We start from the raw sequence: 26,318 nt of genomic DNA on the forward strand, positions 1-26,318 counted from the left end.
ATCACATCTTAGGAAGTAAACTTCTGACATGGGAATATTGTGGTTTTAACCCTTATGCTCCTTAAGGTGGAAATTCCACCTGAATTGTCAAGAAAATACAACAACAGCAAAATGACATTTGAATAGTGCCTTTCACGTCAGGAGGATGTCCCAAGGCGCCGGACAGTCAGTGTTTCGGACCCAAGCTGGGGATCGGAATCTGGGAGGGTGAGAGTAGGGGAGGGGAAGGAGGGTGATTGAAGGCACGATCAGAGGGTCTTGAGATGGGTCTTGAAGGAGGTAAGGGAGGAGGCGAGATGATGGACTGCAGGATGAAGTTCCAGAGGGTGGGGGCAGAGAGGCTGAAGGCTCAACCTGCCAATGGTGGGGCGAGCGAGGCAGGGGATGTGAAGCAGGCCGGAGCCCGCTGAGCGGAGGGGGGGAGCAGGATGGTAGGGAGTTAGGAGGCTGCAGAGGTAGGGGGGAGCAAGGCCATGGAAGGCTTTGAAGGTGAGGACCAGGATCTTATAGAATCATAGAATGTTACGGCACAGAAGGAGGCCATTCGGCCCATCGAGTCTGTGCGGCTCTTTGACAGAGCAACTGACTTTTATTAACCCCACTCACCAGCTTTTTCCCCATAATCCTGCAAACCTGTCTTCTCCAGATACCTATCCAGTTCTCTCTTAAAAGCTGTTATCGAATCGGACTTCACTGCCCTTTTGGGCAGATCATTCCAAATTCTAACAACTCACTGAGTGAAAAAATTTCTTCTAACCTCCCCTCTGCTTCTTTTCGTAGATATCTTCAGACTGTGACCACGAGTCACAGATACACCTACCAGCGGAAACAGCTTTTCCCTATCTCGCCTGTCAAAACCTTTCATGATCTTGAAGACTTCTATCAGGTCCCCGCGTAACCTTCTCTGCTCTAATGGAAAAAGTCCGAACTTTTCCAGCCTGTCCTCATAGCTAAGCTTCCCCATTCCTGGGGAATGGGGAAGCTTAGCTGTATCCTGTGTGATTGGAAGTCAGTGGAGTCTGTCGAGGATGGGGGTGAAAGGGTTTCGCAGCCTGGTGCGCGAGAGGACATGGGCTGCAGAATTCTGGGTGATCTGCAGCCTATGGAGGGAGGAGTTGGGGAGGCCGACAGGCAGGGAGTTTGAATAGTCAAGCCTGGATGTAATGAAAGCGTGTATGAGGGTTTCGGCGGAGTGAGCCCCATGGATGGTGATGCTGTCAGCGCCTGAGGTGAGAAGGCGCTGACGAGAGCCAATCAGGAGCCTCGGTCTTGTTGACATTTAACTGAAGAAAGTTAGCTCTCATCCAGGACTTGACGTCTGACAGACATTGTGTCAGGACAGCAGTGGTCTTGGAGTCAAGGGTTGAGGCAGAGAGGTAGAGTTGGGTGTCATCCGCATACATTTGGAAGTTGACCCCATGTCTGGGGATGATGTCACCAAGAGGGAGCACATAGATGTTGAAGAGGAGGGGATCAAGGACAGAGTCCAGAGGAACACTATATGAGACAGTGCGGGGGCTAGAGGAGAAACTGTTTGTGGAGATGAATTGGAGGCGGTCTGAGAGGTACGATCTGAACCAGTCAAGAACAGAAACGTGGAGGTTGAGGTGAAAGGAGAGGCGGTGGATGAGGATAGAGTTGTCGACTGTGTCGAAAGCAGTAGAGAAGTCAAGAATGATGAGGAGGCAGAGGGAGCCCTGGTCACAGATGGACAAAATGTAATTTGTCACTTTGACCAGAACTGTTTCTGTGCTGTGGGCGGCACGGAAACCCGATTGGAGGGGTTCGACAAGGGAGTGTCGGGAGAGGAAGAGGTGGAACTGGGAAGCAACAACTCGTTCCAAGACCTTGGAAAAGAAAGGGTTTGGGATCGGTCACTAGTTTGAGAGCAGGGATAGGTCCAAGGAGGGTTTTTTAAGGATAGGAGTAATGACGGCTGTTTTTAAACTGGTGGGAACGCTGCCTAGTTTCTACCGAATATCAATAATTCTCTTCCAGTTTGTACCTAATACACACAGGCTCTTTGCACCGAGCAGAGAGGCAAACATGATGTGCGGCCAAAGGCTTAGGACATAGAGTGATGAATTGACATTCACAAAATTAACCCCAAAACAATGAGACCCAAATTGCTCCCCAGCCACTCTTTTCATTCTCCACTTGCTCCAATCTTTCTTGGTCAACATTCACTGCTTTTTGACCACTGAATGCTCAATTCACAGCAACAGGGACTCTTAGAACTCTCCTCGAGCACCTCACTGTGTCGCACAGGTGTGCAACTGCACTACACAAGTTAACGACTCTCCCCTGTATACACGCTTCAGTCTGGCTTAGTTGGTAGCACTCTCGCCTCCGAGTTAAAAGGTTGTGGGTTCAAGCTCTATGTTGGGACTTTGAACTCACAGTCTAGGTTGACATTCCAGTGCAAACCTAGGGAATCACTGCATTGCGTCTTTCGGATGAGAGATAAACTGTTCAGGTGGACGATAAAGATCTCATGGCACTATTCGAAAAGAGAAGGGAGTTTCTCCCAGTGTCCTGGCCAACAATCCCTAAAATAAAATTAGTCATGCACATCATGGGTGTTTGTGTGACATTGTTGTGCACAAATTAGCTGTCGCTTCCGCTCACAAAAAAAGTCACTCCACTTTAGAGTATATGCTGTGAAGCGCTTTGAGACGTCCTCCTGATGTGAAATGTGATATATCAAATGTAAGGATTATTATTAATCATTTTATTCATTATTATTATTTTGAAGAACTTTGAGATGTCTCCTCAATGTAAAATGCACTAAATCAAATCTAAATTAAAAAATGTATATTTACACTGACATGCATCTAGGAAAACAGGAACTGGGAGAGGCTATTCAACCTATTATGCTTTTTCCACCAGTTTATTACATTTTGACATATTTTTAATCCTAATTTCCCGCGCTTTCGCCACACCCATTGATGCCTCAAATACCTAAGTTGCTGGCAATCTCTTTCAAAGGTCCTACTGATTCTGCTTCTACAGCTTTCTGGGGCAGAGTGTTCCCCATCTTCAAAACTCTCTGGGTGAAGAAATGCTTCCTGATCTCAGTTCCAACATATTGGTTCTGATTTTAAGGCTATACCCTTTGTAACTGACCACCTACAAGAGGGAAGAGTTGTCCATGGTCTTACCTCCAAAAACTTTCCGAACCTGTCAAATCCTTTCATTATTTTAAATGCTTCAATCAACCCCTCCCTTAACCTCTGCTCTTCTATGTTTCCAGCCTCTCCTCACAGCTAACTGGGCAGGAGACAAAGATGCTCTGAGAGATGCGTCGGGTCCTGTTAAGTAATTGCTCTGATATTTGTCTGGAGCAAGATCAAAATAATTAATATGTGGTCTTGTGGTTGCTGGCATGTGTGTGTGTGTGTCTTTAAAATATATGACCAGGTAAAGCCTGACACCTATATCAAAGCAAGGGCATTGAGGCTGGTGAGTAATTGCAATGAGACCTGTGGGGAAACCTCTCCCTTCAGTGCTCTGGAGAAGGTGAGGGAAGAGGATTTGATTACCGTTGGGGTGGGGGGAGATGCGAAGTAGGAGTGAAAAGCATTCTGCATTTAGCTGGGGTGCAGGACTGAGAGAAGTAGGTCTGCGTATTGCTAGAGGAGGGGAAGGCCTGTGTACTTTTGGGGGCGAGAGGGCCAAAAGGGTAGAGGAAAAGTCAGCATACTGCTATTCTGCCACTGTTCTCTCTGGAACTCTATCCCTGAGTCCGTCCGCCTCTCCCTGCCCTCCCCTTTCAAAGCCAGTCTTCAGACCGTTTTTCTCCACTTTTTGGTTGTGGCTCTTTATGACTTTGCACCCCTTTGCCAGCTGGGCTCTCAGCCGATTCTGTGAAGACATCTCCCGAAGTGAAAGTCACTAAATAAATGTAAAATTGCTGTTTCTGCAAGGGTGTGTGTGTGTGTGGGGTGGGGGGAGAGAGAGGAAGGATTGTGTACTGCTGGGGAGGGGCGAGGGCGTGCTTATGGCTGCAGAGAGGTCCATACATTACTGTGGTCTGGTATGATTTTGTTAAACAGTTACTATATCCATGTACATATTCACCTAAAAGTACAGTCACTACATTTTATAGAGAATCTTGTGAAGCACTCGGAGACTTTCTCCTAACATGAAGGCACTATATTAAGTACAAGGATATTTATTTGTTTATGCTTATAGTGCATGTGGCTGATTGGAGGGTAAAGCAATCCCATGAAGGTAGGATAGATTCACAAACCTCTTAAATAGCACTCACATTTGCTCAGACTTGTATCACGCACTGAGCCCCATTGTTTGGCTGGATGTGCAGTTATCCAACTAACGGCCTAGTGCTAGTAATCTGTGACTAACCAACTCCCGGTTAGCGAGGCTGGGGCCTCAACATCACTCGAGCAGCAGTGCATAGGTCAAAAAATCACTTTCTTCATGTATGATCTTGCGAATAGCAGGGTTAGAGCAGCAGGGAGACCAGTGCTGTCAATGCCGCACAGAGAAAACAATGTAGTCACTACAGCTGCTCTCCTGCCCCAACAAATACTGACCTATAAACACAGAGAGCCCATCTTACACGCTTGGCCTCGACTTCAACATAAAGCTCCGATTACACACACACACACTCACACACACACACTGATGCATATACGTGCACACACTGACGCACGCGCACAAACACGCACGTACACAGACGCACACATACACACGCACGCACACATAGGCACGCACACACACAGATGCATGCACACACACAATGGCATGCACACATACAATGGCACGCACACACTGATGCACGCACACATATGCAGACAGGCATGCGCACACAGATGCACGCGTGCACACACAGACACACACCCACACAGAATCACGCACACACACGGATGCACACACGCACAAACCAGCACGCACACTAACACAGACGCGCGCACAGACAGACGCGCACACACACACATACACACGTGCACACAGACACACACTGACGCACGCACACTCTGACGCACTCGCACACGTGTACAACTGTGTTGAAAGGAAATGAGAATCAAACAATGAGAAGAGAGTGCATCTGACTTTCCGGATAATCAGTGGATGGATTTCAAACTATAACTACATGGTCTGAGAAGTATGTTGGAAAAGCTCTGTACTTGGAATGGCAGCACATTGTCAGGTCCCGGGCTCCAGCCTAATGCCTACTTGTGTTGGTGTTCTGGTGCAGGCTGTGTTTACAGTACTTTTACATTGTTAATTAATACAGAAGTCTGCAGACATTCCTATAGAGAGAGGCAGATCTTGGCCTCACGCCCAAACCAACAGGGAGCTGCTGATACTCAGCCAAACTCAGACACAGATGGAAGTAATGTACAGAGTAGGGTCTGAGAGAGAGAGGGAGAGAGAGCGAGAATTAAAAGTTATTTCCCCTACTTACCACTCTCGCTCTTTTCAATAACATCCACCACTTCCCCAGCCTTCAGGCTGATCTCCGAGTTCTCCTGCTTCTCATAGTTGGCAACCACCACATACTGCTCCAGCACCATGGGCTCCACCACCGTGTCGGAGCCTGGAGTGGGGAAGAAGCAAGCTGTCAGCCAACTCGCAGCCATGGCTCCTCACAAGCGAGCGGCACACTGTCCCACTCACGATAGGTCAAATCCCTCGGCCCCCTGCACCAATCAGCAGTTTAACTCAGTGCACAGCGTACTGCTGAGGGTCTGGCCATATAGATTCTTCCTCCTTCACGGCCACAGCTGCACAGCGCAACATCAGGATCCCGTGACTGCTTCCCTTAAGATTCCTCGAACATTAATCCCAGATGAAATGCTGCCACACAGCCCAGATATCCACAGCTCTAACTGTCACATTACCCCACATGCACACACACACAGCTCTGCTACAGACACTGCACAAGCACAGTTAGAACTAATTAAGAGTCTGTCCTCCTCTGTGCTTGGAGAGGCGGGCGGGCGGGGGGGAGGGATGGGGGGAAAGAGAACGAGAACGCCAATGGCAATCCACAGCTTTTCAAGCCTTAAATAGAAACACATGAGTGGGACGGGCCAGGGAGGGAGGGAGAAATGTTTACATAACAGTGAGAAACAGAGAGTTGCAGGAGCAAAGCTCTGTTCCCTGCTGACTCTTCTCTTATCTAACTTTTCTGCAGTAATTACTAAATGATCTACATTGCTGTGCAGGATTCACTCTCCAGAACTCAGGCTGGATCAGTGCCTCCCTTCAAGCCCGGCCTGACCAGCAACTGTCTACATGAATCTTCTGAACCTATAGCAGTTTTATGTTCAATGCATTTGAATCACTGAGTATATGGAGCTGACCTCAGGATAGAGTTCCATTTCTAACCAAGAAGCCAAACCTGCCTCAGTGACACATCGCAACCAACTGGCCAAGTTACTGCTGGTCACTTGATTGAGCCTCTCCCCCGCCCCCTCGAACCCACCACAACCCATCCCACCGCCCCCAGCACAGCAGTGTCCCACAAACAGTCATGACCAAATTGAGTGACCAAATTATTATTATTTTTTTCAGGGATTATTATCCCCGGTAAAGCGATATGCCAATCGACTAACAACCAGGTTCCTACTTACTACTAGGTAAACAGAGGCGTGTGGAGTAAGGAAACTTGCCTAACATTTCGCCCTGCCGGGAATAGAACCCAGGTCCTCTCGCTTGCAAAGCGAGTGTTCTATAATAATAATAATCCTTGCATTTGATATAGCGCTTAAACCACTGAGCTACAGTACTCTATCACTATTTAAATTCAGAAAATAATCTTTACCTGTTTTCTTCTTTATGGCTCCACATTCTCTGTAAGAGAAACAGCAACAGAAATACATGATCAGCGATGCTCTGAAACAAGCAAGACTCAAGCCAGCACCTTCCAGCTTGTCTTATTTATCATTTATTCACAGGTTGAGATTGCGAGATTGCAGAGGGAGAGAGAAACAGCTCCACTAGAGGATGGGAGGTCACGTGATATGTTATAAGATCATACCATTTACTACTAAAAAGGGGCCATATGTTCTATTACAAAATGCCTAATTAGTCTAGCAATTCCAATTAATCAACTAGTGCAATGTATATAACACATTTCAGAAATGTACTATTCAGAGCTAGGATTAGTAACCTTCTGAGAGACAAGCTGGATAGTGTAATAGTGATTAGTCACACGGCAAGTCTGCAGTAATGTTGCATGTTGCCCAAGTACAGTAACATATCATTCATGGCCATTGAGTGCCATAAAACCATGGCCTGGATCTCCAGATGGCAGGGCTGAAACTAAAAACATTGGAAAGCTCAGAAAGAACATCCAGACAGCAAGCAATTCAAGCTGCAAGATGGAACAAATGTGCTTTTAAAGATGTGTGCTGTTCTCAATTGATCAGTTATTGTACTGCACTTGAACAGGAGCTGGAGAATGGGAGTCATTGTGACAGTGTCATGAGCTGCCTGGCTCCACAAGTCCATGGTTCAGAGTAGAGGCTGACAAAGGCACTGATCTCCCATTATCTGGTAGAATGCAGCTCTGTTTCCATTCATATGGCTATGTGGAGCACTGCAGCAAAGCTTTTTCAGTGCACAAAGAGATGGCACAATTGCTCTGGCATTCAGTAGCGACTGATCGACAAACAGTAAGCCAAATGGACCAGCATTAGGGTCGCTCAATCGCAGAGGATCAGAGAAGCTTCACATTCCAGGCAGCAGGTCCAACATACAGAAGATAATTAAACAGAATATAGAAACTCGGGAGAACTGAAAAAGGAAATAAGAGGGGCAAAGAGATTGTATGAGAAAAGATTAGTGGGTAACATAAAAGGGAACTCTAAGGTATTTTATAAGCATATAAAGAATAAAAGGTTAGTCAAAGGTAGGATGGGGCCAATTAGGGACCAAAAAGGCAGAGGGCATGGCTGACGTACTGAATGAGTATTTTGCATCTTTCTTCACAAAAGAGCCAATGCCACAATATCGAAGAGGGTAGAGAAATTGGATAAGATAAGAATAAACAGAGAAGTTACTAAAAAGAGTGACGGTGCTCAAGGTAGATATGTCACCTGGTCCGGACTCCTAAGTAAGTCTGGAAATAGCGGAGGCTTTGGTCACAATCTTTCCATCCTCTTTGGATACCGAGGTGGTGCCAGAGGACTAGAGGGTTGCAAATGTTACTCCCCTGTACAAAACAAGCGGCAGAAGGATAAACCCGGAAACTACAGGCCAGTCAGCCTTACATCAGTAATGGGGAAACTTCTAGAGACGATAATCTGGGACAAAATTAATTTTCACTTAGAACAATATGGGTTAATAAAGGATGCCAAAACAGATTTGTTAAAGGCAAATCATGTCTAGCAAAGCAAACCTGATAGAGATTAATGATGAAGTAATGGAGAGAGTGGATGAAGGTAGTGCAGTTGATGGTAGTATATATGGATTTTCAAAAAGCTTTTAATAAAGTGCTACATAATAGACTTGTTAGCAAAACTGAAGCCCAAGGTATTAAAGTGAGAGTGGCAGCATGGATACAGAACTGGCTGGGAGACCAAAAGCAGAGAATGGTGGTGAACGGTTGGTTTTCTGACTGGAGAGAAGTTTACAGTGGGGTCATTTATATAGATTAAAAAGAGCAGTGATCCCAATATCTAGACCTGGGTATACAGAGTATAATTTCCAAGTTTGCAGATGATACAAAACTAGGAAAAGTAGTAAACAGTGAGGAGGATAGTAGCAATAACAACAAGATTATATTTGTATAGCGCCTTTCACGTGGGAGGACGCAGCTGCAGGAAGACTAAGACAGACTGGTGAAATGGGCAGACACGTGGCAGATGAAATTTAATGCAGAGAAATGTGAAGTGATGTATTTTGGGAGGAAGAATGAGGAACGTTGAGGCCTTGGAGAGGGTGCAAAGGAGATTTACCAGGATGGTATCAGGAATGAGGGACTTGAGTTATGTGGAGAGACTAGAGAAGCTAGGGTTGTCCTCCTTGAAGCAGATAAGGCTAAAGGGAGATTTACCAGGTTTTCAAAATTATGAGGGGATTTGATAGAGTGAACCGGGAGAAACTGTTTCAATTGGCGGGTGGGTCGGTAACCAGAGGACACAGATTTAAGATAGTTGTCAAAAGATGCAGAGGGGAGGTGAAGAGAAATTGTTCCACAGCGAGTTGTTTGGATCTGGAATGCATTGCCTGAAAGTTTGGTGGAAGCCGATTCAATAATAACTTTCAAGAGAGAAGTGGATAGATATTTGAGGAGGACAAATATGCAAGGCTATGGGGAGAGAGCGGGGGGGAGTGGGATTAATCTAGATAGCTCTTTCAAAGAGCCGTCACGTGCACGATGGGCTGAATGGCCTCCTTCTGTGCTGTGTAATTCTATGATTACAGGTTAACCTCAATCTCTGTGGCTCACCTCAAGCCCAGTGTGCAGTGCTATTGAAATTAAACATATAAGTGAACAACAACCAAGATTCAAATCCTGGAAAGCAAAGCTTCGAGCACAGCACTGTTGCCATTGAGTTCATGGGCACTTTGTGCCACAACAAAAATTTCCAGAAGCTGCCAGCACTTTTTCATAATACTTACATTTGATACAGCACTTCACAAGATTTATTGTAAAGTGTATTGACTGCATATTTTGTAGGTGAATACAGAAGCCAATTTGCCCACAGCAATGTTTCACAAACTGCCATGAAATGAATGATGAATTTAATCTGAGGAGTTGTTGGCCAGAACAACAACAAATTATAGTTGTACAGAGCCTTTCACGTCGGGAGGACGTCCCAAGGATATCAGAGAAATTCCTTTCTCTTTCCAAATAACACCATGGGTTCTTTAAACCTGTAATAATAATATTAATAATCCTTGCATTTGATATAGCCCTTTTCACGTCTTCTAGACATCTCAAAGTGCTTCACAGAATTTGCTGTGAAGTGAATTGACTGTATATTTGTGGGCGAAACGCGGCAGCCAATTGTGCACAGCAATGTCCCACAAACAGCCGTGGATTGAAAATGACCAATTTATTATTATTTTTTGGGTTTTGGAGGGATTATTATTAGGCGTGTGAAGTAAGGAAACTTGCCCAAGATTTCGCCCTGCCTGGAACTGAACCCAGGTGTCTCGCTTGCAAGGCGAGTGCTCTAACCACTAAGCTACAGGACTCCACAGTAATAGTGCACCTGCCCAGAAACTGTATTGGATAACTTTAAGCATTCCGAGAAGCTACCCCACATGAAGGGGCTATACAAATGCTAATTGTTGTTATTGTTGAGTGTCAGCCAAGACTACAACTCAAACTCTCAACATGGGGCTTAAACCCACCATCTTCTGGCTCAGAGGCAAGAGTGCTACAAACTGATACAGGCTGACACCTTCAAACGCATTGTCCTACAAGGGGAGAGTGTTCTGGTCAATATCACAGGAGGAAGACTTGTGTTACAACAGGTTTAAATTGCTGAAAAAACTCAATGCATCTAAGAAATGTGTTGTGCTCCATTAGCTATTCGATTATAGATATTCACAAAGCTTGGAGATCCTGGTGAAGGGCATGTCACACCACCACATGCAAGATGCTGCTGCTTATACAGCAGGAAACACTCACAATTCTTGGCTGGGCCTTTAGCCTGACAGATTGAGGCAGCACATGATAGTTGTAATGGCTGCAATTGGCTGGATCTGCACAAACCTAGGACTCCCCAGTCTGTAGCCAAGTCTCACACCAGGCATTGGCTTTACTGTCTGAGTCACGGTTGTGGGGTGCATTGGGGAGAGAAGGAGCCCACATAATTTAGTTTGAAGCTTGTGTACTTTACTGTACCCAAGTTTCATTCAGTTCAGAAAAACAAACAGTTCAGGGACAGCAATGAGGAGAACGCCTCCTGAATGCCAGTGTTATTCTATCAAATATACAAAGGAAATCTCCAAGGGAGTCTGTGTGGAAGGTCAGTGCATAAAGAAATGCTCTGACTGTTTTTAAAAAAATAGGATTGAGCATAAGTGTGATCAGTATCTTTGAAAGTGTATACACGATATGAACAGTATAGAGCACTTTCTACAGTGCGAAAAAATTCCTCTCATGTCTCTGGTGCTGACAAGGAAATGGATTTGTGCAAGTGGAAAGCAGAGGTTTCGCCCTTTCCCTCTGGAATACTATTCCCCAAATACCAGCAAATGCTCGGTATTCCACAGATAAACCGCACAACACAATTCACCAGGAGATCCTGCAAAGTAGGGGCTTGGCCAATCTGCTCAACACATCAAACAGAAAAAATTAAGAGATAAAGATGCTTGCCCGATAAAGAACTACTTGAACAGACCAAAGGCCAAACTCAATTATGATTCCTCTAAATAAGAGCTTTACAATCAATGCAGAGGCTGTGGACCCTGTAACTCCTTTCCTCCTATTTGAAGGGAAGAAAAACAAAAGCAGAGAATTGAAGTTAGTTGACAGCTCCAGGGAAAGGAGCTTTGCATCATCAGCTCAGATACACCAAATTGCCTCCTTCTGCACTCCAATTTCTATTGATTATAGGAAGGCACAATGAACCATTGAGTCAGGCATTAACATCAGAGCGAATAGTCAGTGTAGGTGGGTACAGTATTGGTAAATACGTAGGATAAAAAATAGCATGGCTATACTCCTAAAGCTTTGCCTCACAGGTTAATGTAATGCCCTTTGGGGGAATTGAAATCAAGTTCAGGTTTACCTGCTGGGAATAAGCTGCTTATTTATAGTGGCCTTCAGCCACTGTGCCCCAAGGCTCTGGAACTCCCTTCCTCACTCCCTTCGCCTCGCTCCCTCCCTTCCTACTTTCAGGTCTCTGCTGAAGACCTTTTTTTTCGACCGTGCCTTTGATCACCTTCCTGCCCCTGGCTCGGTCCTGGGATCCGTTACTGTGAAGCGCTCTGAGACGCCGTCTGGCGTGGAGGGCACTATATAAATCCAAGTTGTTGTTGCTTAGCAAAGACCAGATAGGAAGTGGCTGCTGAAAAATCTGCTCAACTTTGGCTAGTGATAATGAAGGTCTTGTATTTTGACAGCTACAACTAGTTCTGCCCTTTCTCTCTCTCACAATATGTTAATAGTCATCATCCTTCTATCTTCTCAAACACAACAGAGCAGAACTGCTTGCTGTTGTTTTGAGCTTGTGGAGAACAGTGCTGGAGAAAGTATCAATTTATCATCTCATCTGCTGCAGTGTGAGGATTTGGAACTATCGGGACCAGGGATTATATGGGGCAGATTCAGGATACATTATAATTCATATTTATATAGTGATTTATTTAGTGTCAGCAGTACATCTCAAAGCCTTTCACATTGTTGACTGGGCACCAAAACTTGGGGGGTGGGGGGAGAGGGAATGACAGAAAGCACTGTCACAGAGACGAGTCTTGAGTCTCCATAACTTTACCCACAATGGTTGTCAGTCACTGGTCTGTAATTTTGGGTCACTTTTACTACCTATCCAGGCCTCAGGCCCCTCTCCACTACCCAGTGAAGCGACCCCGGTGGGGGGTGGGGGGGTAGGGGGAGTGTTTGCTGCCGTACAGAGTGGATGCTTGGATGAGGTACCAGAGGACAACTGGGCTCATTAAATGTGAAACCTGTAAAAGGGAAAATTAAATCATCTGCCTTAGAAGAGATGAGGAAAAAATAAGTGAGGAACAAAATGTTTTGTCTGCTAGAGTGAAGCAGAGGAAACTTCTCTGGGACTTTCCTTCCCATTTCAGAACTTGAATTTGTCCTAACAGACATCGTGGTTAATTATGGAATACGAATTTTATTTGACAGGAAGAGTCAATAGCTCTCATTAGTATCAGAGGTTTCCTCAGAGCACATTGAAGTGTTTGCTGTGTGCATTGAAGGAAACAGACCCTGTCCATCATCCATTACAAGCATCTCTGGAGCTCTATAAGTCCGTTACTTAATTAGGTAAAAGCCTCTTAGCCTTAAATCATTTAATAGGAAATGACACAAGGCGGATCCTCAACAACAACTTCCGGAGACAGCTTCTTCTTCTTCCATCTCCCCTGAGCCATCCCCTTTCTCCTTCTCCTCCCAATCTGTCCACTAATTTGGTTCTCACCAGTCTCAAACAAAAGAAAGAAGACTTGTGTCACAGAAAGGTGAAATAGTGTTGAGACTGGGAGAAATATAAAAATTAATGAAGAGAACCGTGAAACTAAAACAACAACAAGATAACATTTGTATAGCGCCTTTAGGGTAAATAAAGAGGGAATGTTAAAAAAGCAACAACTTGCATTAATATAGCACCCCTTACACAGGGCAGTATCCCAGAGCACTTCGTAACAAAGGTTTTTCTAAATACAAGAGTGATAAAAGGGGAGGTGGGCGAGTTAAAAACAGACATAAAGTAATTGTTAGAGCAGTAGAAGATAAGGACACGGCAAAACTGTTCAATAAATATTCCACTTCAATCTTCACAGTGGGGAAGGAGCATTTGACATCAGAAGCACAGGAAGACTAGAGATGAATGAAGAGGAGAAATGTAAGGAACCTATTATAACAGAACAACTGTAATAGAAAAATGACTACAACAACAACAACAAAATTACATTTGTATAGCGCCTTTCATGTCGGGAGGACGTCCCAACGTGCTGGGGCTGGTTCTGGACTACAACTGAAGATGGGAATACCCCCAGACTAAGATGGTTGCCACCCTGGGGTATTAAAAGAAATGAAAGAATTGTAAATGCTTTAATTTTTTTTGGAGAGGGGGATCACAAAATATCTCATACATGCGGAAACCTATCACCATGTTTATGAGTATCCAGACCAGACAGTCGAGTGCAACCAACACATGGAAATTTCCCTGGAATGTGATGTGTAATCTTTCTGGAGGGTCGCACCCGCTTATCTAATTCTAGAGAGCAGTTGGCACAGATTGATGACAGCTAAGGATTGGGGACAACAGTATACGCCTTTGGGTATTGCTGGAGTTAACTTTTGTTAAACATCTGGTTAAACAAAAAAATCCTCTCTCTGTCTCTGAACATTTCCATAGCCTAGTTTGCATCTTCACATTCTACACTTGCTCTTTGAACTATAATGAACCATTAAAAGCCCATTGTTCATGGAACTTGAAGGTTACAAACTTTAAAATGCTCCAATCTGTGAAACGAGAGAGGATGGACATTGACACTAACATTGTGTTTTCTTTACAGCAGCTTTTCTATAACACACACCTTGGGAATCCAGAATAGCAATGTAAGTTTTCATTCACATATCAGCATTTTCTTTAAATCAACATAAGTGGTTGGTAAACATGGTGGAAATATTTACTGAACTATTACAATGAACAAATCTCAGGAAGTCACTCAGTGAATTTGAATCTGTACATCCACAGGAGTGTTTAGTGGATGCATTACACAATACAAGTGGGAGCGCACACAGCCACTAGGTGGTGATATGAGCTTGTAATCCAGTGGTCAGTCGGCAACAAAATACATTTTCTGGATTGAATATTTTTTGATTTATGGCTTACATTAAGAAGTATTCAAACAGGAAAAACCCATCTGATCGAACACAGACTTACCTAAACTAGTGCGAATGGTGGGGGGGGGGGGGGGTGGCTGTTGGAATCAGCCTGTGGTTTGGTTGGTACTGATGTGATCCATCAGCCTGCAGAGCACCAACTCGGACACGAAGCAGACACTGATCCTCTTGCTACGGCTCAGGCAGAGAGCTGCAGCAGATGTGACAATCCCGACACATGATGCAGACAATAGCAAATAAGAAACTATGAGGCTTTGGGTGCCAGCTGCTGGAAGCCATTACCTGAACACCTGGTTCACACACATTCATAAATCCATGGCTTGGTATATACCTGATTGGTATCTAGAGATATAAGCAGCTGCTGCTCAAGCACCGTACTTCCAACTGGTGAACCATCAATGGGTAAAGATGTGAGTCTGAGCTGTGGGTAGGAGGATGGGCTGTTGAGCTGTGGGGCCCCCGAGGAAGCTGCCAGGGAATTTTACGTACTTGTTATCTACCTAGTGGGGCCTTAACCCTGCAATGGTTAGATTTCAGACAGTACTCTGGTCAGACAGACTCTGTACTCGCACCCTCCCTGCAACTCATCATGTAATTTAATGACAGGTCAGTGACTACCCTCTAATCTCTAACAAACCAAATGTAAAACCAGAGTCTATACAAGTCTGCGCATCTGGCAGGGAAGTACAACTTTCCTTTTACCAACAATGATTATATGAGGATTAATAGCTGCTGATCTACCTATTTAAATTGCCCAAGTGAAAGGTTACATATTGCAAACTTGCCTGAGTAGGCAGCTAGGAAACAAGGATCCTGGGTTTCCTGATATTCCTCAGAATGATTTTCTGGATAAACATGGAAACCAATTTCCTTCTCAGCAGAAACAATGCTGACCTGATCTAATAAAACCACAGAAATATAGCATAAACATGCCCAGAGTACAGCACAGCCCGAGGCCAGGCTGCAGATCACAGGAAACGCACCTGTTCCCAAGATCATCACCAATCTTACAGAATAACTCCTCACATGTCAAACCCAAGATACATACATATTATTATTCTTATTATTATTATTATAACACAACCAAATAGAATATAGGAAATGTAGAAGAGAACTGAAAAAGGAAATAAGAGGGGCAAAAAGATTATACGATAAAAGGTTAGCGGGTAACATTAAAGGGAATTCTAAAGTATATTACAAACATATCAAGAAAAAAAAGGTTAGTTAAAGGTGGGGTGGGGCCAATTAAGGACCAAGGGGGAAATCTTATTGTGGAGGCGGAGGGCATGGCTGATGTGCTGAATGAATACTTTACATCTGTCTTCACAAAAGAAGTGGATGCACCAAATGCCGCAGTATCGGAGGAGAGAGCAGAGGAAATGGATAGGATAAGTATAAACAGAGAGGAAGTATTGAAAAGGTTGACTGGGCTGAAGGTGATAAGTCGCCCGGTCCGGACGGGATGCAACCAAGATTACGATGGGAGGCACGGGTACAAATAGCGGAGGCTTTGGCTACAATTTTTCAATCTTCGTTGGACACAGGAGTGGTGCCAGAAGACTGGAGAGTGGCCAATGTGACTCCCCTGTACAAAAAGGGACAGAAGGATAAACCTGGGAACTACAGGCCAGTCAGCCTAACATCAGGAGTGGGGAAACTCCTGGAGACTATAGTCCGGGACAGAATAAATCTTCACTTAGAAGAATATGGGTTAATTAGGGACAGCCGCACGGATTTGTTAAAGGCAAATCTTGACTAACAAATCTAATAGAATTTTTCGATGAGGTAACGGAGAGGGTGGATACAGGGAGTGCAGTTGATGTCGTTTATATGGACTTTCAAAAGACATTTGACAAAGTGCCACATGAAAGACTTGTAAGAAAGGTAGAAGCCCATGGTGTAAAAGGGGCAGTGGCAGTATGGATCCAGAACTCACTGGGAGACAGAGAGTTGTGGTGAACGGCTGCTTTTCTGACTGGAGGGAAGTGTACAGTGGCGTTCCCCAGGGATCGGTATTAGGACCACTGCTCTTCTTAATATACATAAATGATCTGGACTTGGGTATAGCAAGTACCATTTCCAAGTTTGCGGATGACAAAGTTAGGGAGGGTGGTAAACAGTGAGAAGGATAGTAGCCAACTGCAGGAAGACAGACAGAATGGTAAAATGGGCGACACATGGCAGATGAGTTTCAATGTGGAGAAATGCGAGGTAACACATTTTGGTAGAAAGAATGAGGGGCAATATAGGCGGTAATACAATCTTAAGGGGAGTGAAGGAACAGAGAGACCTGGGGGTTCAGGTAAATGAATCCTTGAAGGTGGCAGGACAGGGAGATAAAGCTGTAAAAAGGGCATATGGGATACTAGGCTTTATAAATAGGGGCATAGAGTACAAGAGTCAGGAGGTTATGATTAACCGATATAAAACACTGGTTAGGCCTCAGTTAGAATACTGCGCCCAGTTCTGGGCACCACACTATAGGAAGGATGTTAAGGCATTGGAAAGGGTGCAGCTGAGATTTACGAGGATGGTACTAGGAATGAGGGACCTTGATTATGAGGAAAGGCTGGAGAGGCCGGGATTATTCTCATTGGAGCAGAGAAGGTTACGTGGAGACCTAATAGAGGTCTTCAAAATCATGAGGGGATTTGATAGGTTAGAGAGGGAAAAACTGTTCCCACTGGCGGGTGTGTCGGTGACTCGAGGTCACAGATTCAAAACAGTCTCTAAAAGAAGCCGAGGGGAGGTGAGAAGAAATTGCTTCACGCAGCGAGTTGTTCGAATCTGGAAGGCATTGCCTGAAAGGGCGGTCGAGGCCGATTCGATAACTACTCTTAAAAACGTGGTGGATGGGTATTTGAGGAGGACGGGTCAGCAGGGTTATGGGGTTATGGGGTAAGGGCTGGGGAGTGGGATTGACATTACATTGCTCTATTCAAAGAGCGGCACAGACTTGATGGGCTGAATGGCCTCTTTTTGTGCTGTACGATTCTATGATTAAATAAGAGTAATCTTTGCATTTGATATTGCACTTTTTATGTTAAAGCACGATGGCTCAAAGCTCTTCACAGGATTTACTGTGAAGAATAGTGACTCAGTATTTTGTAGGCTAGTGCAGAAGCCAATTTTGCAAAGCAATGTCTCACTAACAGCCATAAGTGAATGACCAATTTGTCCAGTTGTTGACCAGGGCACCAAGAGAAACTCGGTTCTCTTTTTTAAGAAGTATCATGAGATCTTTTATGTCCAATTGAACAGGTAGTACACCCTCAGCACTGGGGTGGAGTATTTGCCTAGAATGTATGAGTTCACAGGCCTGATGTGGGGCTTGAACACTCGACCTGACTCAGAGGCAAAAATGATACCAACTGAGCTGAAAACCAGTCCATATTTTACAGCAGCGAACATTCTGCTATTAATGTACATACAATTTAGTTATCTTAGCTGCTTTTCTTACACCTTGAATCAACCCAGCATTGTCACAACCAATTACTGTAATGAGGCAGGCACTCCAGAGGGAGGGAGAGAGAGGGAGGGAGAGGATAGAGTGAAAAAACATAATGAACTTGTGATTGTGTGGAGCCCATGTCGTCATCAAGCTGAGACTTGTATGGATCAGTACTTACTCCTTTGGTGGGTTCAGATCATCTGGCCGAACTTGGAAAAAATGGAGCACTTCTTCACATTCTGAGATTAGGGGGGGAAGTCGGATGAGAGCCTTGAGAACAAGAAATACTTAAAGTTAGCAGTGCAATAGAATATACAACTGAGGACATTACAGGCACAATATCAGGCAGAAATCCCTAATGCAATAAGATAAACTAAGCAACTAACATTGAAATAACGCATACTTGGAGTAATGTGGATTCCTATAGCATATTGGTTGGAGCACTCGCCTCACAAGTGAGAGGACCTGGGTTCGATTCCCAGGCAGGGTGAAACGTTAGGCAAGTTTCCTTACTCCACATGCCTCTGTTTACCTAACACTCAGTAGGAACCCGGTTGTTAGTTCATTGGCGGATCTCTTTCCCCGGTAATAATCCCTTCAAAAAAAAGGTCACTCTATCCATGACTGTTTGTGGGACATTGCTGTGTGCAATTGGCTACCGAGTTTCACCCACAAAACATACAGTCAATTCACCTTACAGTATATTCTGTGAAGCCCTTTGAGACATCATTAAGACGTGATAAGGCACTAAATCAAATGCAAGGATTATTATTAGTCACTAATCAATGATTAGATATGATTCTCGCTACAAATCCAAACAGTTCTGTTCTGAAACCTTTGGGACAGGCTGAATGGCTTTCCTGCTGTACAGTTCTATGGATGGATTCTTTGTTAGTTTATGAAATAAATGTTTTTTTTTTACATCATTAAAATCATATTCTTGAACAGCTGTTACTGTTGGACCAGACATTAGACCTGCAATCCTGTCAGATTACATTTGGGACAAGAAATTCCACTCGACCTCTGAAAGAGTTTGCCAATAATAAATAATTATAGAATTAATGTGATATTTGGATTGTAATGGGCATGACGTAATGTGAACTTATGTAATGAGCAATGACGTAATGTGAACTTTGTTGAACTGCCCCCTTCCTGATAGCAACAATGTGAACTATAGACTTCTAATTCAAGGTCAGATGTGTCAGGGCACACTTGAACACTACACCAGAGCAGCCAATTAGTGGTTTGCCTGTTCAGAGGCGAGAGACTTCTTACTGCACCCACTAACCTGTCTCCCTCTCTCCATTCATTCTACATTAGTCAAACATTGTAAATGCACAAAGCCAACGCTCAGCCTTTCGTTTTTCTGTTGAACCAGGGTCAGCCTCGGATACTGAAACAAGGCAGCTTTCTCCCAACTCACTGCACATTAGTGCGTTTGGTGATGTAACTTTCTGCTTCTTTTACTAAACATTGTGTCCGGTACAAGATCAGGCTCAATATTGGGCACAGCCCATGTTGGCCCTTATTAACCCAGGTTCTCTGCATTAGCCCAGGAGCACATGTACAGAGTGCTTCCCCCTCAAACTCCAGAAGTATTTGCATAGTCATCCTTCCCTCCCCCTATCCCCGCACTTCCAGTACACAGACCTCAAGTACACACACAGACCTCCAGCACACATTCCATCATACACACAGACCTCCAGCAGACACACAGACCGCCAGCATACACACACAGGAGGTAGTCCCCATATTGCAGAGCTTGAAAATTGACCACTTGGTCCAAATTAACCGGCCCTTACTCCTGGCCCACACCTGCCCCTTAGTCTGCTGCATGAATATTGCAGTTGGACGGCCCACTCTCCACCTTGGCATGTAACAATGTGACTTTATACTAATACCCTTCAACATCACATTTGTTTGCAGATTTCAGAAGATGACGGTTTGAAACCACTTAGTGGTAAGTACAGACACTTGTGTGCAGTATTAAACAGACCAGCCCTCAGTGCCCTGGAGTTACTGTGCACTTACCCTGCAGTATTCATCAATGGGCTTCAGTCTCTTCAAAGCCACATCCCTTACATGGCTCCTTCTGAACAGGATTTTACCTGCAATTCAATGTAAACAAATGATGATGCACAAAACACCTCAGCAGCTGCTACAAAAGCACAATGTGTCCAGTATCCCATCACAACCCAACATGTACACAGACACAGAACATAGAAGGGGACCATTTGGCCCACCATATTTTGGGACTGTTGATTTTTACACATTTGTTAACCGAGTTTTTTTTCTTTGAGAAACATTAAATAGATGGACAAGTTTTAATTAAAGATGTGTATGGGGTAGGGGGTGGTAGAATTTGACTTTGTGGTTTGAAATTGATAAAAAAACATTTGACACCAGCTCAAACTGTACAGAACAACTGTGTTCTATTCAAGAAATTCTGGGCAGGATTCTGCATTTCAAAACCAGAGCTTTGTGCTGTGAGTCACTTGCTGGAACTGATTGTGTGGGTGAAGACCCACAAGGTTTGGAGAATTTCAGACCACAATCATGCATAAGCAGCATCCCTTCATCTAGTGAGCAGCCAATCTGAAGTGTGTACAAGTCACTGAAAATATTGCAATGCCTGGAAACAGCGAGGATCTGAGAAACAGCAAGAAAACTTCAGATTTCATTTTCTCAAATGGACAATAATTGTTATCCACAATCACAGTATTCCAAACGAATATGGAAACTAAGGCAGTGGTCGAGGGCCAATATGCTTTAATATTTGGAATTCATTCTACTGAAACAGCTATAAATGCACAGCCAACAACAACTTTGCCAAGTGCTGAATAGCAAACATAAAGAAGTGGCAATGGCTTTAGCTTATGGAAGGGAGTGGGTGGAAGCTTGGTTAAAGAAAATACTCTAAATAGCAGACAATCCAGCATGTGGTTAATGACACAGCATTAACACGGAGGCAAGTACAAGGAATGTTCAGTATTACCCAAGACTACAGTCCACCTCATTTACCAATGAGGTTTGGCTATGAGAGTAGCGCTCACCCTCACCTACAAGGCCATTCACGGCCTCGCTCCCTCCTACCTCTCTGACCTACTATCCCCCTACCTACCTGCCCGTACCCTCCGTTCCTCTGGCTCCGGTCTGCTCCACATCCCCCGCCCCAACCGCCCTACCATCGGTGGCCTTCAGCCTCTCAGCCCCGAGGCTCTGGAACTCTGTCCCCAGTGCCTTCGCCGCTTCCTCCCTTTCCTCCTTCAAGGCCGGTCTCAAGACCTTTCTCTTTGACCTGTGCCTTCAGCTCCGCTCTCGACTCTCTACCCCCTCCTCGCTCCCTCCCTTCCCTCCCCTCACCCTGACCATTTCCCCCCTCCTCGCTCCCTCCCTTCCCTCCCCTCACCCTGACCATTTCCCCCCTCCTCGCTCCCTCCCTTCCCTCCCCTCACCCTGACCATTTCCCCCCTCCTCGCTCCCTCCCTTCCCTCCCCTCACCCTGACCATTTCCCCCTTGCTTGGGTCCTGACCCAACTGTACAGCGCCTTGGGCCGTCCTCCCGACGTGAAAGGCGCTCAATAAATGGAATCTTGTTGTTGTAGCGCTTACAAATAGGGGAATAAATGGTATGAGATGTGAAGGGTGGATTAGCCAAATGGTCATTTTTTAAACTCAGATTTTATGTTCTTTGGCTCAATGGGATAGGGCGATAGCCTGAGTAACAAGGAACTGAGTGGGTGAATTCAGTTAAGTTAGATACAGGTGGTCTTCTCCGTATAAGATCAACAAAACAACCACAACTTGCATTGATAAAGTACCTTCTTGAAAGAGAGTGTTTCCAGTTTGCAGCACATACTGCGCAGGAGCAGGATCCTCCAGTAACGCCAGAAATACTCACAAGAGCAGTTGCTGGTTTCCTGCACGTTCACAATGTGTGACATCAGCAGCAACCTGGCATGGACTGGTGGCCGTTTTTACTGTGTGCCCATTATAATAATATTGATAATTAAAACATGGCTTATTTTGAATTTTTGGCCTTGTATATCCCACCCTTGCCTTTCACGTGGAAGAAACATCTCACAGTACCTTAATAAAATGAGATTAATTGTAAATGAAATTAATATTGTTGTGAATGCAAACGAGCAGCTAATATGCATTCGCAATATCTTGCAAAGAACATGTAGCCAATAAGTTTACATGGGGGGGGGGGGGAGTTTGAATAAGGAAGGAACTTATGGAGCAAATAATGAGGAATTCAGGCTAATTGGCAAGTGATACAGTACAGATTCACATCAGCACAAAGAGTGGATGGGAAACCGCTTTTCTGGTAACAAAATAAGACAGCTAAGGTTTGCAAATTGTGAATTTTGCTGAGATAGAAACATTCAAAGACGTGGTAAGGTGCTATACCTGTAGCTCAGTGGTTAGAGCACTCGCTTTGCAAGCGAGAGACCCAAGTTCAATTTGAGGCAGAGGGCGAAACCTTGGGGAAGTTTCCTTACTCCACACAGAGCCTAATAATAATCCCTCCAAAACAAAAAAATAATAAATTGGTCATTTTCAATCTACGACTGTCTGTGGGACATTGCTGTGTGCAATTGGCTGCCACGTTCACCCACAAATATACAGTCAATTCACTTTACAGTATATTCTGTGAAGCGCTTTGGGACGTCTAGAAGACATGAAAAGCGCTATATCAAATGCAAGGATTATTATTATTATTATATCAAATGCAAAGATTATTATTACTTGTACTAAGACATTACATACTGTTGATACTCAAGATAAAAGCTTAATGTTAGGGTGTATCCCTCCAGGGAGAGTACACATTCCATTTCACACACCGACAAGTTTATATTCATGAAGGTGGCAAACATATGTGGAATTCTGTGTGGTTTAGAGATCCTTACAATGGTGATGGTTTTCTTGTGTGTCAAGCTACCCGGCTGACCAAAAACATTTACCTAAATAATAATAATAATTCTTGCGTTTGCTAGATCACCTTATCACGTCTTCAAGACATCTCAAAGCGTTTCACAGAATATACTGGAAAGTGAATTGACTGTATATTTTGTGGGCGAAACGTGGCAACCAATGCGCAAATGTGATAATTGAAATGCATTATTTCAAAAGGCCTAATCTGAACAAATGCCCCCAACACCCAGCTCCACTGAGAGATTATTGCATCGCATTTTGCAGCCTCACAAAGGCAGTTGCAAAAGTTCTTCTGGGTTACCCCACTTTCCTCCAGTTTGACCTTCACAACAAGACCAAGCAATGTAAAAGGAATGTGGGGTGACATTTTGATGGCAAGTCTACTATATATAAATATAATATAAATCTCATTTAATGATATTAGAATCCAATCTTTAATGTTACTGAGATCCCTTTAATTGCATTCTTTATCCACATCTCCACATGCCTGTTTTGGTTTCATTACTGCACCACTGTAAATCTCTGAATGCTTGCATTATGGACAAATATTACTCAGGGCTGAATTGTAGAGAACTTAACCTGGGTTAAAGCAACTCCCCTCTTTTGGCTCTGATGTTCTAAGGCTGGCCATTAATTACAGATGCAAATGCATTCAGAATGGGAAGGAACAGTCTCCCCAGAAACATTCGAACATACAGTAAAGTACTGAATGTGTTTTTTCAGCTGAGTGTGTGGGAAGATCACAGCAGAGTCTAGCTGCTCCAGGGGACTGATTAGCAACACAAAACTCAATGATATCATTAATTTCTTGGAAAGCTGCAGAATCGCCAGTCCATTCTTATTTTCCTAATGCCAACGAGTAATTTTACCAAGATTGCTGTATGGCTGCTTTTCAGCTAGAAACGTGCAGCAACTGGCTCAGCAGATCACAAACTCACTAGCCAGTGTTACCCAGAGTAGCAAAGGACCCCAGTATAACTCACTGCAATAAGGCAGTCAGTGCTGTTCAGAAGCAGAATAACCTTGACTTGGGGAATATGTATTGCTGCAGATGGCATTAAGCCTGTGACTTCCGCTGTGGCTAAGAAACATATAGTAGCATCTGTTGCTGTGGTAGCTCCACATAATAATAATAATCCTTGCATTTGATATAGCGCTTTTCATGTCATCTCAACGTCTCAAAGCGCTTCACAGAATAGACTGTAAAGTGAATTGACCGTATATTTGTGGGCAAAAACGCGGCAGCCAATTGCGCACAGCAGTGTCCCACAAACAGTCGTGGATTGAAAATGACCAATTTATTACTGTTTTGTTTTGGAGGGATTATTATTATTAGGCGTGTGGAGTAAGGAAACTTGCCCAAGGTTTCGCCCTGCCTGGAATTGAAGCCAGGTGTCTCGCTTGCAAAGCGAGTGCTCTAACCACTGAGCTACAGGACTCCACACAGACTGATGTACCCTGTGCTCACATATACAGATCAATCAATTTGCAAATATATAATGTGAAACTAGCAATCAGTTCTACTGAAATGTCAAACACAATGGCACTGAGGCTTTGCAGTGCTCAAATGGAGAATTGTAGTAGTCCAGCAGCACTGGGTTTCTCAGCTTCAGTGTGAATAAGAAACTGGAGAAATGCAATGGCAATTGTTGATGTTTCCACTTCCTGTTTCCACAAGTGTTATGACAGGGGGAGATGTCAGGGTCAGCGAAGGCCAACATGCTTCCTCACAGATCGCCTGCTTCATTTCCTGCAGTTATATAGGTTCTCAGCAGGGAGGCACTCATCACCAGCTATTTCCCATAGTAATGACTCTTCCTCCCAGAATCCTTTAGACTTAAAACTTTAAAACACAATGGCCCAAAATCAGCGACGGAGGAGAAAGGCCACCCTGTCTCTCCACTCCTCGTGAAGCAATGTTTTCACTCTCTTCTCGGTGGCTCTGAAAGTAAGTATCTCCTCTTCTTCAACTGAAAAGACACAAGTGTTTCTTGTCCCCTCGACACCTCACTGTTTGATACAGACTATTTTGGGCAACATGAGAACAAAATCCATTTGTTAAAAATCAGCTTCCATAGAACAAATGACAAAAGATTGCCTCATTCGAGTGCATTATCAATTCTCTTCCAAAACTAGGAGGTTCAACACAACCAGAAATGAACTCTGTGTCTAACCATTCAATAATATAATAATAATCCTTGCATTTTGAATAGCATCTTCACAGGATTTACTGTGAAATGGAATGACCATATTTGTAGGCAAACGCAGCAGCACAATTGCTTACAGCAATGGCCCACAAACAGCAATGGAGTGAGTGACCAATTTTGGCCAGGATACCAGGAGGAACTCCCTTCTCTTTTCGAGCTGTGCCATAGGATCTTTAGCATCTACTTGAACAGGCACAAAGGAGCTCAGTTTAGCGTCTCATCCAAAGAACTATACCTTTGAGCACGCACATACCCCCAGTCAGCTGAAACTATGTGAGGTCAACTCCCTACATGGCGCTTGAACTCACAACCTTCGGACTCAGTAGCTAAGTGCAGCTTGGCTGTGCTGTCACACACCTGCTCCTCCCTTGGGAGGTTCTTCCTCTTACTCTGCAGATCCACATTGAGCAATCCACAGCCTATAGAGATCAACCACTAGTTACAGTACCACTACTTACCGGGCAAAAAAGGGATGCAACGGAGTTTGGGGTCTTTCTGCCCTCCTTCAACAGGGAACTTATCCAGCAGCTGCATCTGTATGGAGGGAATTACAAGCTGATGAAACCCATTACACAAGGAATGAAGCACACTATATGCACCAGAGTCAGATTCAATTCTATGCAGAGGCCATTCATCAAATGATCTCAAACAATAGGATTAAGGAAACAGGAACTACCATGATGAAGATGGCAATTGAATCAATCTGTGGTTGGTCCCATTGTTTGAAATGACATTTCTTATACAACAACAAATTACACTTGTATAGCACCCTTCACGTCGGAAAGAAGTCCCAGGGCATTGGACAGTCGGGGCTTTTTGGACCCAAGCTGGGAGTTGGACTCAGAAGGGGAGGAGGGCAGGGGGTGGAGGGGTGGCCGAAGGTCGAAGGTGGTGGTCGAAGTGGAAGGTCTTTAGACAGAACTTGAAAGAGGCAAGAGAGGGAAGGAAGCGGAGGGATTGTGGGATAGAATGTGGGGGTAGAGATGCTGAATGCCCGACTGCCAATGATGGGGCGGGAAGCATGGGGGACCTGAAACAGATTAGTGTCCACCGAGCGGAGGGAGCGGACAGGCTGATATGGGGTTAGGAGGTCGGAGAAGTAGGTGAGTGGAGCAAGACCGTAGAGGGTTTTGAAGGTGAGAACAAGGGATTCGTACCAGATTTTCTGAGGGATGGGGACTCAGTAAAGCCA

General features: G+C 44.4%; 1 protein-coding gene across 2 annotated transcripts in view; it reads right to left on the reverse strand.

Moving 5' to 3' along the window:
• sh3pxd2aa (SH3 and PX domains 2Aa) overlaps positions 1–26,318 on the reverse strand; it is an 89,971-nt gene that overhangs the window by 35,736 nt on the left and 27,917 nt on the right. The window contains exons 3-7 of one of the 2 annotated variants that reach the window (XM_007910558.1): positions 25,585–25,660; positions 20,013–20,089; positions 18,160–18,251; positions 6,794–6,822; positions 5,432–5,563 (exon numbers count right to left, since the gene is read on the reverse strand). In XM_007910558.1, the coding sequence (XP_007908749.1) occupies positions 5,432–5,563; positions 6,794–6,822; positions 18,160–18,251; positions 20,013–20,089; positions 25,585–25,660 (406 nt within the window). Of the gene's footprint in view, positions 1–5,431; positions 5,564–6,793; positions 6,925–18,159; positions 18,252–20,012; positions 20,090–25,584; positions 25,661–26,318 lie in introns of those variants that run through there. The other variant, XM_042337015.1, reaches the window with a different exon arrangement.

This window comes from Callorhinchus milii, unplaced genomic scaffold (genome assembly GCF_018977255.1).
Source record: "Callorhinchus milii isolate IMCB2004 unplaced genomic scaffold, IMCB_Cmil_1.0 Scaffold7, whole genome shotgun sequence".
NCBI classification, from domain to species: domain Eukaryota; kingdom Metazoa; phylum Chordata; class Chondrichthyes; order Chimaeriformes; family Callorhinchidae; genus Callorhinchus; species Callorhinchus milii.